The sequence below is a fragment of the Nanorana parkeri genome, unplaced genomic scaffold (genome assembly GCF_000935625.1).
Source record: "Nanorana parkeri isolate BGI_ZX_2015 unplaced genomic scaffold, ASM93562v1 scaffold135, whole genome shotgun sequence".
In the NCBI taxonomy this organism is placed as follows: Eukaryota; Metazoa; Chordata; class Amphibia; order Anura; family Dicroglossidae; genus Nanorana; species Nanorana parkeri.
Genome location: NW_017306403.1, coordinates 1,300,556 through 1,314,280, shown reverse-complemented (window position 1 = coordinate 1,314,280; position 13,725 = coordinate 1,300,556). Strand labels below are relative to the sequence as shown.

Below are 13,725 nucleotides of genomic sequence, written 5' to 3'. Positions count from 1 at the left end.
TACAGGTCTTGACCCTCCCGCCTGCCCGTCCATCCACGGTAATGAAGCCCCAGGCCTCCGGATCACCATGGCAAATACATTCTGTTCCCGGAGGGAAGTTATATTTGGAAGGCAGGAGGGAAGAGGGCAGCCTGGAGCCCGCAAAACATTAATAGCTCCCGTCAATCCCTCTCATGTGGCGGTAAAAATGCCTCTTATTCTGTAATTGCAGAAATCCCAGAGGAATCGACAAATACCATGTTTCTGTTGCTCGTTTAACCTACAAATGGGATTAAAGGCCATTCTTTTGAGTACGCTGGACACAAATGGCTGACAGCGTGAAATACAGGCAGAGAACAGGTTCAGGCTGTGCCAGTCCGCCCACGTGCACAGCCGGGGCGCTTGTCCGTTTACCACAATGTCATCCCTGAGAGGCAGCGTATTGGTTAACCATTTTATCGCCACACGTCTAGGTCTAAAATTTATAAATAAATTAAAAAAAAAGCAGCATGGTGGCCGTCTAGGGACAAGTTGATTGAATGCTTGTGTGTGTTTAATAAGGTCCCATTCACACAAGTTATCGGGTGCAACCACCAGTGACAATCTAGTGATCCCTGCCAGCGAAGGTAAAGGCTGCCTGTACACCGTGTAGGGGGGGGGAAAAGCTGTGGCGAGCAGCAGCGGCTGTCAAATTTGTACAAATCAATGGCTGGTGCCATCACCGTTCAGCAGATCGAGTTTCTGACCAACCTTAGACGCAGACATGTGGAATCCAGGGACAGCGTTTCCGGCCACAGTCAACTGGCCAGTTTGTACGCAGCGATAGTACAGAATGCAGAGGTGTTCAGAGATGGCGTTTAATATCGCCATATCTCCGGAGACTGGCAGTGGGGGCAGCAGTGCCCTAGAACTAGGAGGCTGTAGGAACACAAGTGCCTAAGCACACTCGCAGACCAGGAAATTAATTCCAGACAGAAAAGGTACAACCTATCAATTCAGCATCATTCCTGTACTGCTCACGGTTATCCTTGCTGGAGGCTTTGAAAGTGGAAGCAAAGCCTTGCCTCTACGAAGATGGCCACCTCCACCCAGAGACAGTACAGAACAAGGCATGTTAAATCAGTAATATGAAAGAAAAAAAAAAAAACAACAGCATCAGGGGGACCACAGAGAACATTGGTGACCACTCCTTGTCTTCCGCCTGTTTTTTTTGACTGCAACTTCAAGAGTTCAGTTGCTCTTAAGGTCTCGTTCACACCTAGGCGTATTGCATATGCGCGCCTGTCGCGCGTTTTTTTTCCGCAATTCGCGGTAAAAAAAAAGTTGCGCGTTTCCGAAGGCTACTTGGCTGTATCCCAATGGAAACACGCAACAAAACGGCCCAAAGTAGTACCTGTACCTTTTCAGGCGTGGGCCGTTTTGTAGCGCGTTAAGGACGGGCTGAAATACACCAAGGTGGGAACGAGACCATTGAATACAATGGGATTTATATTTTTGAGCGTTTTGTAGAGCGTAGAACGCGCTACAAAACGTTCAGGTGTGAACGAGGGCTTAAGGTGTAAGAAGCGGTATGAGGTCTTGGGAAAAGCACCTGAGCACTATAACAGCAATCAAATGTATTCAGGTGGTGGGAGTTGTTAATAAGTACTGGTGCACTTTAAAGGTGGCCATACACTTTACAACCATCGCAAGACCTCAGTCTTGCGATGGTTGTAATGTAATTTAAAAAACGTACGATCTGCCCATCTTGGACAGGCAGATCGTACTTGCGATCATCGCAAGCCCGCCCCCCTGCCCGTGCGGCATTGATCTTACGATCATGCTAAAAACCAGCCGGAAATCATACGATTCTCGGCTGGTTTTCTAGCATGCTCCTTAGACAAAAGACGTGCGACCGTACAGTAAAAACGGTCGCACGCCTTCCATACACTTTGCGATTATCGTACGATAGCGGGATTTCCCGCGATTATCGTGCGATAATCGCACAGTGTATGGGCACCTTAAGAGTTACCTGCAGTTAATCAGCCCATATAAATGCGGAGTATTGTGCAGTGTATGTAGCCATCTGCCTGAAGTTCTGCTGGGACAAATATAGAAAAGGACAAAAAAAAGTGCACACATGCTACATGATGGTTCTCACCCTTAGCTCAGCCGGAACCGCGCAGTCCGCCAACATCGCCAATTCTTCCTGCAGACGCCCATTTCCAGACGGTTCCACAGTTAGAACCTTTACACACGTTCCTGGCTTGGAAGACACTGTGGGTGAGGGGGGAACACAATATTAAATAGGTCAAGTAGAAGGCCCGGGGACCAGAAACGGCCCGCCACAAGATCCCGCACCACCATGTTTCTCCTCGGCTGCAGGTTCCTCAGAGCCAGCATGTTCCTCCTCACCTCTGGTCTCAGCAGCTCCCGGCAAGTCCTGCTGTGTTTACCTGGGACTGTCTGTGTGTGAGGGCACTACAAGAGTCAGCAGTCCCTGTTCATTTCATGTGCGCTCACACACAGTAGTGTCATTTAATGGACAGGGACTGCTGACTCTTGTAGTGCACTCACACACAGGACACCCGGGCTGTCAGATAATGATTAGTGGGCCCGAGCTTTGTAATGCGGCCAGAAAGTAAAAAGAAAAGTACACGGCACGCGCGCCCCCTACAGTGTGATCGTCTGCACTGGAACGCAAAGTGAAGGAATGCCCTCCGTTCTGGTGCAGTGTGATCTAAAAAAAAAATGCTGCATGCAGGATATTTTCAGCTGCAAACCAGTAATGTGAACAGACCCTGAAGAAAGCTACCTGTGCTTTTTCAAATGCAGTCAGTCATTCAGACACACCGCCATGAAAAAAATAAAACAAAGTATATGCTTGCTGTGCCTTATATAGAAAAAACCTACCAAATTCATAAACCTTTTTACATTTCTCCTCCAGGTCTTCAATGAGATCCTGCAGCCGACACTGCTTAGCCAGCCTCTTGCAATCCTCCACGTGCTCCACGTCGATGTCCATGCGACCTGGGCAGATGCAAAGCAACAGAGAAGCACTAATGAGCAGCGCCACCTCTGAACACTGCACTGAACAGGTAAGCTGCAACACTACGTTATACAGCCCAGGTGGGCAAATCCCGGCCCTCCAGGTGTGGCGTAACTCTCATGAGGCATTGCAAGACTTACAGCCTAAACGCAGGACTCCCAAAGACAAAGACGTGATGGTATTTGTAGTTTCACCACAGCTGGAGGGCCGGAGTTTGTCAGTTTCACAATTTTTCCTGATCCGACAATGAAATGTTAAATATTTATATATACCTAAATTATTTGCCAATTTTATCGTACAAATATACCAGACCTCATGTTGTTACGTAGACAAGCATTTTTTATGCCCTTGTCAACCAACTTACTAGGAAGGGGTCTCTGGTAAATTAACTTCTTCATAAATGAATATTTTACTTAATTATGGGAAATAGGGATGTCCCGATACTGATACTAGTATCGGTGCTGATACAGTGCATTTTCAAGAGTACTTCTACTCGTGAAAATGTCCCGATAATGAAGGCAGATACTGGCCCTTTAAACTTCTCAAATCGGATTGGCTGCCGAGGTTCCGCGCTTGTGGGGGCCTGAGGCAGCCTTCGCGGGGACCTGGCAGTAGCTGTCTTTGACACTACCTGCCAGGTCCCACATCTTCTCCTCCTTCCCAGCACAGGCACAGCTGGAGGCAGCCCCACACCCCGAATACAGCATCGGAGCAGGCACGAGACTGGCACCCACTCTGTTCGGCTCACAACGCCCCAGTAGTGCGGGCTCAGCCCAGCACCCGTCAGCAGAGCCGTGGAGAGACACAAAATGCAAACCCTGCTGACATCTGTTTGCAGCCCTGGAGAGACTCATTGGCAGCACTGGTGACATCTGGACGCAGCCTGGTGACATCTGGCGTCCAGATTCTATATTTAGCTCTGGCGAGAACTGGACGCAGCTCTGGTGAGAAACTGCCCTAAAATCATTAGTCTGTATTGTCACAATGTCCCTTTAAGAAAAAGTATCGGTAATCGGTATCGGCAAATACCTGAGGGAAAGTACTTGTACTTGGTCTTAAAAAAGTGGTATCGGGACATACCTAATGGGAAGGTGTCCTTGCATTCATCCTGCTCTCTGCACAGGCTATGAACAGCACAGTGATGATAGTGAAGTTAATCTCTTAAGGTAATATCTGGGGTTGCAAAGGCATTTAAAAGCACACTTTGTGGCCAATAAAGAATAGATTTTAAGAGCAACTTTACCCATCTTCAAAATATCAAATATACCTTTAGAAATGTTTAGTAATGACAATCACCAGACACATACTTCCTGATAATTGCCAGCTTTGTATTCTTTGCATATCTTACTCTTTTCCTCCCCATTCTTCTGACAGTGGCCATTTTTACTAAGGGCAGGTTAGTACATCTCCCTTTACTTCCTGGATTTCTGGCACATGTGACTAGGACATGTGACCATGCACATCACCTCAGGGAAGGAAAATGCCTTTCCCCGAGATCCCGTTAGATTACAGATGAGATTTCCCAGCAATGCTCTGCTGATGTAACCTTCCCAGAATGCAACGCTTGGGCACATTACATAATTTGTGCCAAAGCGGACAAACAGTAATTGTAAGTAAAAAAAAAATATGTTGGTTTAGCAAATGAATGTAAGATTATTTCATATCTGCATGCAGAGCTAATGTGATTGGGTAAAGGTCCACTTTAAATAAGAGTATTTGTACAGAGTTCAGCTGTAACATTAGTATGTTAGTACCATCTGTAGTAAATTATGATTGAAGTAGATATATTAGGCTGGGCACACACCTTACAACCATCGCAAGACTTTTGTCTTGCGATGGTTGTAAGGTACTTTAAAAAAAAAAAACGTACGATCTCCCTTTCTTGGACAGGCAGATCGTACTTGCGATGATCGCAAGCCACGCCCTCGAGGGGCGGGCTTCCGATGACCGCAATGCTGAGCGGGCAGCGTGCGCTTGCGCATACCGGCCCGTCCAGCTTTTATCGTACGAACTTGCTACACACCAGCCGAACATCGTACGATGCTCGGCGTGTTTTCGAACATGTTCGTAAGATAAAAGTCTTCCACACACCTTACGATAATCGTACGAACACGGGATTTCCCGCGATTATCGCAAGGTGTGTGTGGGGACCTTAAGGGGTATATTTAGGGTGTATGCTGATGTATTGCAGGAAATTCTTTTGGCTGATGTTATGTAACACACCTATGCTAACTAGGTTTTTATTGTGTAAGTTTATTGACCAGCTGACCATCCTGATGTCAGGGTGTTGATTGTACACACAGGAACAGCTGTAGGGAATTTTGTCAATACCCGTTTAGTTAATTAACATCAAAGGGGTAATTAGGCCAGCCAATCCGAAGTCCTTTCCATGTTAGTGAATGGCACTAAACTGTATATGAATTCAGAGCCTATGGTGGCTAGGAAAAGTTCAGAGTCATGAAGGGACAAGCATAGGTACATATATAGAGATTGGAAATATATGCTGGGTAGATAGAGTGGGTCCTTATGGAGCCTTTGTAATTTGAGGTCTAGATAATTTGTTTTGATTATGAGTAGTGTTTAACTGGATCGAAGAAACAGTCCGACAGAATAATAACTTATTATTCTGTTGGACTGTTTCTGTTCATCTGTTTCTTCGATCCAATTAAACGCTACTCTCTGGAAAAGAACTGAGGTTGCCTGGATATCTTCTGAAGATCCAATTTTCACAACGCACATAAATATAAATATATCCATGTTTATACACATAACAGGATATTTTATCGCTACAGTTGGCATACTTTATCACTACACCAGCCACCAAGAATATGCTCGCTCACCTACCTGTGTACAGGTACTGAAGAATGGAGCCAAAGGCTGCTGGATTGATCTGAAGGGGAGAAAAACACAAACACAGTTTACCATTTACCTGCTTCTGGACCATTTCCCAACACTAAATATTGAGCTCTTCTGTGCGACAGAAACTGCCATTAACATCCAGCAACCTCAAATGTTTCCAGAAAAACTGGAGCAGACACAATCTGGAGCAGCTGTGCATGTGCAAAAAGATGTACGAAGGGTTTAACCTGACATGTACAATCTTATGGACAGTTTATACCTTAAAGCAAAGCGGTCAGCTATTTGAAGTAACTGAAAGTAAAATTTTGTACAAGAACAGGCGCCACATTTTTTTATCTCGTTCCACTTAATGGCCCCATCAAGCCGTTCCCAGGAAGGACAGGTGCTGTGTGTGATTGCATGCAGTAGCCTGTTCTTCTCTATGGGAGGATGCGGCCGTACGCTCACCTGGACGCAGACAGGATGGATCCTGTCTGCGTCCGAGCACGGATGTGCAGCTCGGGTGTGCGTATGACAGCGAATGGCGGCATCCTCCCATAGGGAACAAACAGGCGGTTGCATGCAATAACACGCAGCACCTGTACCACCCGTGCCTGCAGCACTGATCTGTACGGCTCAACTGTACGCTGTGTGAATGAGGCCTAATACTCTCTGGTTTCTATTTAGCTTAATTTTTACAGTTCTATCTAAACCCATTCACCCCCCCCCACCAAAAAAATACACAGACACACACACACACACACACACACACACACTGCAAACAACTTCATATAGTGTAGGGTGACATCTAGTGGTCATAAACCAGTATTACACAATAAAACAAATTCTGCTGTCACCGCCACTAATCATACTACAAAGGAGGAGACAAACTTCAGACCTCCAGCTGTGACGAAACTACAAGTTCCATGATGCATTACAAGACTTACAGCCACAGGCATGACTCCCAGAAGCAATAGCATGATGGGGTTTGTAGTTAAAGCACAGCTGGAGGGCTGGACTTGCCCATCCCTGTTTTACACCCTCAAAAGTGCTTACTGTTTAGTTAAGGTGGAACACTGGTATTTCAGTATAGCAAGCAGGGTCGGGTAGACCAGCTTCAGACCTCCGGCTGTGATGAAACTACAAAGTTCCATGAGGCATTGCAAGCCACAGGCATGACTCTGAGGCAGATGCATGATGGGACTTGTGGTTTCATCACAGCTGATGGACCAAAGTTTGTCTGCCCCTGATAAAACCATAAACATATAGCAATCACACATGTACATGTATTTTTTCTTTTTTTTTTGGCCGGCCTGCTTACCAGCGGATGCGTGAGAGCAATCATATTCTTCCCCTTCCACTTGCTTTCAAACATTTCAGCAAAATACGGACTTCGGGCACCGAGGACGCAGCGGTGAGTACAGAATGACATCCCGTGGACCAGGAACATGGTGTCGCTGTAGGAGCCTTGCTCCATGAGCCTGAACAAACAAGGAGTGAAAAAAAAAAAAAACTTTATTCCATCACTCTAGCGGCTAGAATAAAATATTTAAAGACAAAAGAATGAGTTTACGCGCATACGCCACTAAACACCATGAACGCGGTTATTTGTGCTCCAAAATGTCCATTTGTTTTTAAATGTAAATGTTGGACTTTTCTGCCAGCTTCAACTGAGGCCCTCCAGCTGTTGTGGAAACTACAAGTCCCATGAGGCATTGCAAGACTGACAGGCACATGCATGACTCCCAAAGGCAGAGGCATGATGGCATTTGTAGTTAAAGCACAGCTGGAGGGCCGCAGTTGCCCACCCCTGCTCTACGCACTTGTAAATGAGTCCTTACTGTTTACTTAAGGTGGAAAACCAGTATTCCAGTAAAGCAAGCAGGCACATTCTAGAATCACCAAGTTATTGGTAAAATGAGTGGAGGGTATAGGTGCACTTCATCTATGACAGGATGAAAAAACAAAAACAAAAAAACTGAATCCTGAGCCGGTATTCTGTGTTGTCTATATGCATTTCAATGTTTCATTTTCAATTAAAGTGACACTAAACTCAGGAGTTAAATCTTAAAAATACATTCACGTACAATAACTATGAACAACAATGTATTTGTGCATCACTCGGCTGTCGATCCTCCAATCATCTCTGAATTGGTGCCGACACTGTCCTTCCTTCTGGAGGGGGGCTACTTTTGTTCCCCATGGTCCGTGTGTGTTGTAAAGTAGTCACCGCTCCAAGATCACTCCCCTGATGGACCACAATCTCAGTACAAATTAGTAAACTAAACGTGAGATTGTAGTCCATCCCGGGAGCGAGCTTGGAGCGGTGACTACTTTACAACACACACGGACCATGGGGAACAAAAGTAGCCCCCCTCCAGAAGGAAGGACAGTGTCGGCACCAATTCAGAGATGATTGGAGGATCGACAGCCGAGTAATACACAAATAAGATACATTGTTGTTCATAGTTATGGTACTTGAATGTATTTTTACTATTTATCTTCTGAGTTTAGGGTCACTTTAAAATTTAAGTTGTCAGTTACGTTGTTACTTTGAACGATCACAGATTGCTGGTCCCCCACCATGCGTACCTTTGTAAGAAGTCATCATAATAATCTCTCTGCATACACTTTGCTGTGATTCGCTTGTATTCCTTTAGCAATCTGCGGATGGGGTCGCTCAGCGCACCGTACAAGCAGCGCTCCCCATCAAACGTGTTCGCTTCACACCGGGCACCTGCAAAATAAAAACCGCATGTGTTAAAAACAGGAAAATTTAGGGGAGGCAAGTCTCAGCCGGAGCAAAAGAGCAGAGAGGTTCCAGCTTACATATGGAATATGAGGGGTCGCAATGGGCATTGCCTCCACTCCAACGCTGGATTTTATTAATCGGTCGCTCATTGATAAAACTGCTGCAAGGGTCAGTGATAAATGATCCATGTAACTGTTACCAAGCTTTCCTGTAAATGTAAGATATGCAAGAAGAACCCAATTCAGTTCGCTGCCCCCTGATATTCTAAAACCAAATTAAACGCCGCTTCCTTGGACCACACTCAAGGTGATCTGTATACAAGCAGAAGCAGCACTGTGTATACAGAACAGCCCCAGAAAAGACATTGCCTTCTCATGTCACCCATTTCTCAGCAGTTTTTCTCTTAGCATTACCAAACCATATGATTAGTTTCAGTGGACTTTCTAGCAAAGTGCAAACTGCTGCAAGCAAGTTCATCATGTGATCTAAAGCCTAGGCAAAGATCACATGATCTCTGGCCAATAGGACCAGCCATACCATAGTAGCCTATCCATGTTAAACGGCATGGTGTCTGGTATAATTAATGACAGGGGGCTGCCATAGGGACAGCACACCACCACAACCCTGTCTAACAGGTCAGAAGAGCGGGCACAGTGGCTGTGGTGGAGTGAGGTGGGGGGGGTTGCTATGCTGAGTGCCGAAACTAGATGCACTGAATAGTATAGACAGAAATGATAAAAACCGGTTCAAAACCAGATGAGGGGCAACCACACCGCAATGTAACAGAGTATCAACTTTACATCACAGCACCATAGGTGGGCTTTACCACTTCTATCAGACTACGCTCTGACCTCAGCACTGGACCACTGGCTGCGGCTTTGGTGTCCCCTCATAGGCCTAAGGTGTCACCCTTGTGTGCACATTCCCAAAGAGCGCACACTGCCTGTGTGCTCTAGTGAGCAAGTTCCTCTGCTCTCACTGTGTGCTCAGTGGGCGCCCTCCCCTACTCAGAAGTTCAGGAAAGTGGCATTCAGCGTCTGGGAGCGAACGACTTTGTACCGGTTTGGCCACAATGCGGTATTTTCATGTATTGGTCCATGTTACACCGCTTACCAGAATTTAATTAAAGGGTTAATAACCCCTCAGCAGTTTTTGCATAGATCTACTGCTGGCAAGCAGTAGATCTATGCAAAACAATGATAAAACAAAAACAAAAACAAAAAACAAAAAAAACTTACCTGTGTCTCCGCCCCGCGCTCCCGTTCGAACATCTGAAAATTCTCGGGTGGCCGCAAAGGATCTTGGGGCGGGCGCATGCGCAGTTCAGATTTTCGGCCAGGAGACGAGGAGAGACAGAAGGTAAGTCTATGGAGCAGCATGCACCCGCACAGACTGTGTGGGACAGAAGTGCCAGCTAGCACAGAGGTGTCAGCGCTGGATCAGAGACCCGCACCAGCGCTGGAGGGACAGCTAAAACGTACAGGAAAGAAGATGATCGGATCAAGAGGCATCATTTAAGGCAAGTCCTTACATTAGCAATGTGGGGGAAGGGGGGAAACTTTAGCCTTTAATGTCACTTTAAGTTAAAAGGTTTAATGCCGCTATAACATCCAGTCCATAAGAATGGTAGCCGCTATGCCCTCTGTACTCCACCCCAGCCACGGTCTTGCCATTCCCACACTGCAGTTCTTTTTGCATTGGCAGTGATGCAATTACATTGCTGCTTGATGTAGTGGCTGGACCTGGAAGTCTCAGAATCCTGGTCTGAACTGTCCACTGTAACGGCTTCTTTTGATTGACATGCCAGGAGGCTCCCGGTCTGTCCCATCTCCCATGACCTCACACTTTACCTGACAAGCCAGGAGGCTCCCGATCTGTCCCATCTCCCATGACCTCACACTTTACCTGACAAGCCAGGAGGCTCCCGATCTGTCCCATCTCCCATGACCTCACACTTTACCTGACAAGCCAGGAGGCTCCCGGTCTGTCCCACCTCCCACTTTACCGGACAAGCCAGGAGGCTCCTGATCTGTCCCATCTCCCATGACCTCACACTTTACCCGACAAGCCAGGAGGCTCCTAGTCTGTCCCATCTCCCATGACCTCACACTTTATATGACAAGCCAGGAGGCTCCTGCTCTATCAAATGACACAGGCACAGTAAGCAGATGTCAAACAGAAAGTGATGTCATGTGTAACGAGATTCCTCCTCACGGTGGACGGTCATAGGCAATTCTGAAGCTAGGCGGCTTACCATTTGCTAAAAGGTACCGCACCAGTTCCTCATGTCCACAAAGACAAGCGTAATATCTAAAAAGACAAGAAAAATAAAGAGAGTCACTAACAGGAGACACAGTTATGGGTCAAAGATTAAAAGGAATTGTCACTTCTACAAAGTGGCAGGTTCTCTTGATAGGACATTCTCCACCCAGTGTTACCTTTGCCTCACTCCCCGTGGCTCTGTTAGTGCCTTCGGACATTCCCAATGCTTCTGGGTAAGGGGGGAGCACAAGACTGTAGGGTAGGAGCGCAACACCCCCAAAGGGTGGTTTGAGGGTAGGCTCAAAGTGATGGAAGCACAACGTCTACATTCTTACTGTGTTTGGTCCTTTAAGCACTTCCCATAATAAACCAACCACCCTGGTGGCTCCCTGCCAAAACTATATAAACCTGAGCCATTTTTCCAACGTCAGGGCTGGCACTTAACTCCTCAAGTCACAACTACTTTCTCTAGGGACCTCTCTGGTGACTGTTCGAGGCAACTACACTGCCTACCCAATCCAAGAGCTCCCTAAGGCTGCTACCTCTCTGTAGGCATGGTGACATCTAGTGGGCAAATAGGGGAACTACACCGGGGCTCCTGTGCCCATACCCTACATCAGTGGTTCTCAACACGTGGGTCGCGACCCAAAAGTGGGTCGCGACACCTTCTGCAGTGGGTCGCGGTATCATTTCTTCATGGAGCGGCCCATCTGCAGTAGAGCGAAATAGAGAGGGGAATTTGTAGTACAGCTTGTGAGAACTCCATAATGTAAAACTGTCCCCTCTCTCCCAGCCTCCCCCGGGCTCTCCGATAAAGTGGTATGGCCCGGGGAGAGAAGGGACTATTTTCTCACTTGATCTCTTGCCCTTCCTCCCATGATGCAGTATTGGGGCCTGAGTGACCAATCCCCAGGCCCAAATACTGTCATATGAAGGAGGGGATTTTGCCATTTGTCCTGCATAAGCTCTGACACCGAGTCTATACAGGGATTAAACTCAGAGCTCTGAGAAGCAAATGTCTTAGGGAGCAAGCCAAACACCGTTCCTGTGGAATGGGTAGGTGCTGGAGCCTCTACCAGGAGATTATTTCACACACGCAATGCAATTTGAGGTTATGTATTTCAGATCTACGTTCAACTGTGTAATTCAGTGGCCGCCTGATTGGATACAAATAGAATAGAACAGGTGTGGGCAACTCCGGCCCCCCAGCTGCGCTTTAACTACAACATCCGTCTGCCTGTGGGAGTCATGTCTATAACTGCCGCATGGGACTTCCACAACAGCTGGAGGCCTGGAGTTGCCCACCCCTGGTATAGATTGTTCAGGTTGACCCTGACTTTACAAGGATTTGGTTATTCCAACATTGGCCATACATGTCAGGGTGCAGAGAAGTGCGCTCGTTATACCCCACTAATTGCCCCAAAAAGATGTTGGTTTTAGTAATTGCCCTGCGGACACTTTTCTAACCCAACAAGGTATTATCCCTAGTGGTTGTCTTGGCTCTATGTACCAATGCAGTATGAGCTACAGTAACTGGCCCAGTGTGGTGTGACTCCCAGCGATTGGCCCATTGTGTCTGTATTATGCACTGGCGTAGTGTGACCCCAGTAATTGTCCCAATGTGACCTCTAGTACTTCCCCCAATCAGTCAGCATCATGCCCTGGGCTGGTTCTAACCTAAATAACTGCCCCAATGTAATGCAACACCCCCAGTAAATTGTCTGAATGAATAAGCCCCATCCGCCCTTATGCAATATAAACCCAATAATTGCCCCGGTGTTTCTCTTGAAACTCCTCGAACCCTCCATCCTTGAAGAGCGTGGACGGCGGAATCTGCACTGCTGGCTACTGTATTACAACAGCCGGTGCCCACAGCTCTCACCATCCCTAAACAGTGACCGCAGCCGACTGGATGCAGTCACCGTTCCGCCATCAACGCAGATCCTTCGATTCTGAAATCGACTTTTGCAGATGGGGCCACCCGTAGAAACGGCTGGGATTTCGAGGAAGTGTATGGCTTTGATAAATTGTACAGCGAGCATAGGAGGAGGTTTCTTCAAACATTATACAATCAGGTGAAGTATTCATGTAACAGATTCATGTAACAGATTTCCCCTCATCCTGCAGAGTGTTAAAATAGAACTATGAAGGGGGGGGGGGGGGCTTTTCTGGCTGCGGCGTCTCAGTATATAGAGAACTGTAGCTCGCGGTATACTGAGCTTAGGGTGAGGGGAGGACGCTAGTTTGTGTCCTCCCGTTACCCTAAGGAGAACTATGGGGAAAAACACTGACCCCATAGTTCTCCTTTAAAATAAAAGTGCGTTCCTTTTAAACTCGCGTACTTTAAAAAAAAAAGAAGTCTACCATAAAAGCAGAGTTTTTAGGGGGAACCTACAAGGGAGTACTGTCCCACTTGTCACGCACATTCAGTTCCACGTCTCTCTGCTCCACAAGGTATCTGCAGAGAAAACAGAAAATGTTAAAGTCACAGAAATCGGAGAGAAGGTCAGAAGAGAGGAGGACGCCGGAGGTGCCACACTGTGCTGGGGACTCTGTGTCACCAGAGGCCTCCGATCACACTCTGGATGGCGGCCAAGAGAGGCACCACGCCGATCACCTGATAATGTACATCAAGTTATTTCAAGAGAGCAGAGCATTGTGGGGGGTGTAGTCCTGCAGCACTGCATAGAGTACACCAGACAAGGCATTACCCCATTACATGAACCTTCTGCGATTCCCCTTTGACCCAATGACACAAAGAGCCCAACCCTTGTCCCTGCGGGTCCCCTCCATTCCACCATGTGCTAGAAGGTGCTACAATTACCCCAAACAGGCCCTCATATACCCCAGACAGTTGTCATTTTCA

General features: G+C 47.0%; 1 protein-coding gene across 1 annotated transcript in view; it reads right to left on the bottom strand.

Moving 5' to 3' along the window:
- The window catches only part of ABTB1 (ankyrin repeat and BTB domain containing 1), a 22,376-nt gene extending 13,803 nt beyond the window's left edge, over positions 1-8,573 (bottom strand). The window contains exons 1-5 of the mRNA XM_018553926.1: positions 8,438-8,573; positions 7,167-7,326; positions 5,852-5,897; positions 2,872-2,988; positions 2,120-2,235 (exon numbers count right to left, since the gene is read on the bottom strand). Coding sequence (XP_018409428.1) covers positions 2,120-2,235; positions 2,872-2,988; positions 5,852-5,897; positions 7,167-7,326; positions 8,438-8,472 — 474 coding nt within the window. The 5' untranslated portion in view covers positions 8,473-8,573. The remainder of the gene's footprint in view (positions 1-2,119; positions 2,236-2,871; positions 2,989-5,851; positions 5,898-7,166; positions 7,327-8,437) is intronic.
- Between the last annotated feature and the right edge of the window lie 5,152 nt (positions 8,574-13,725).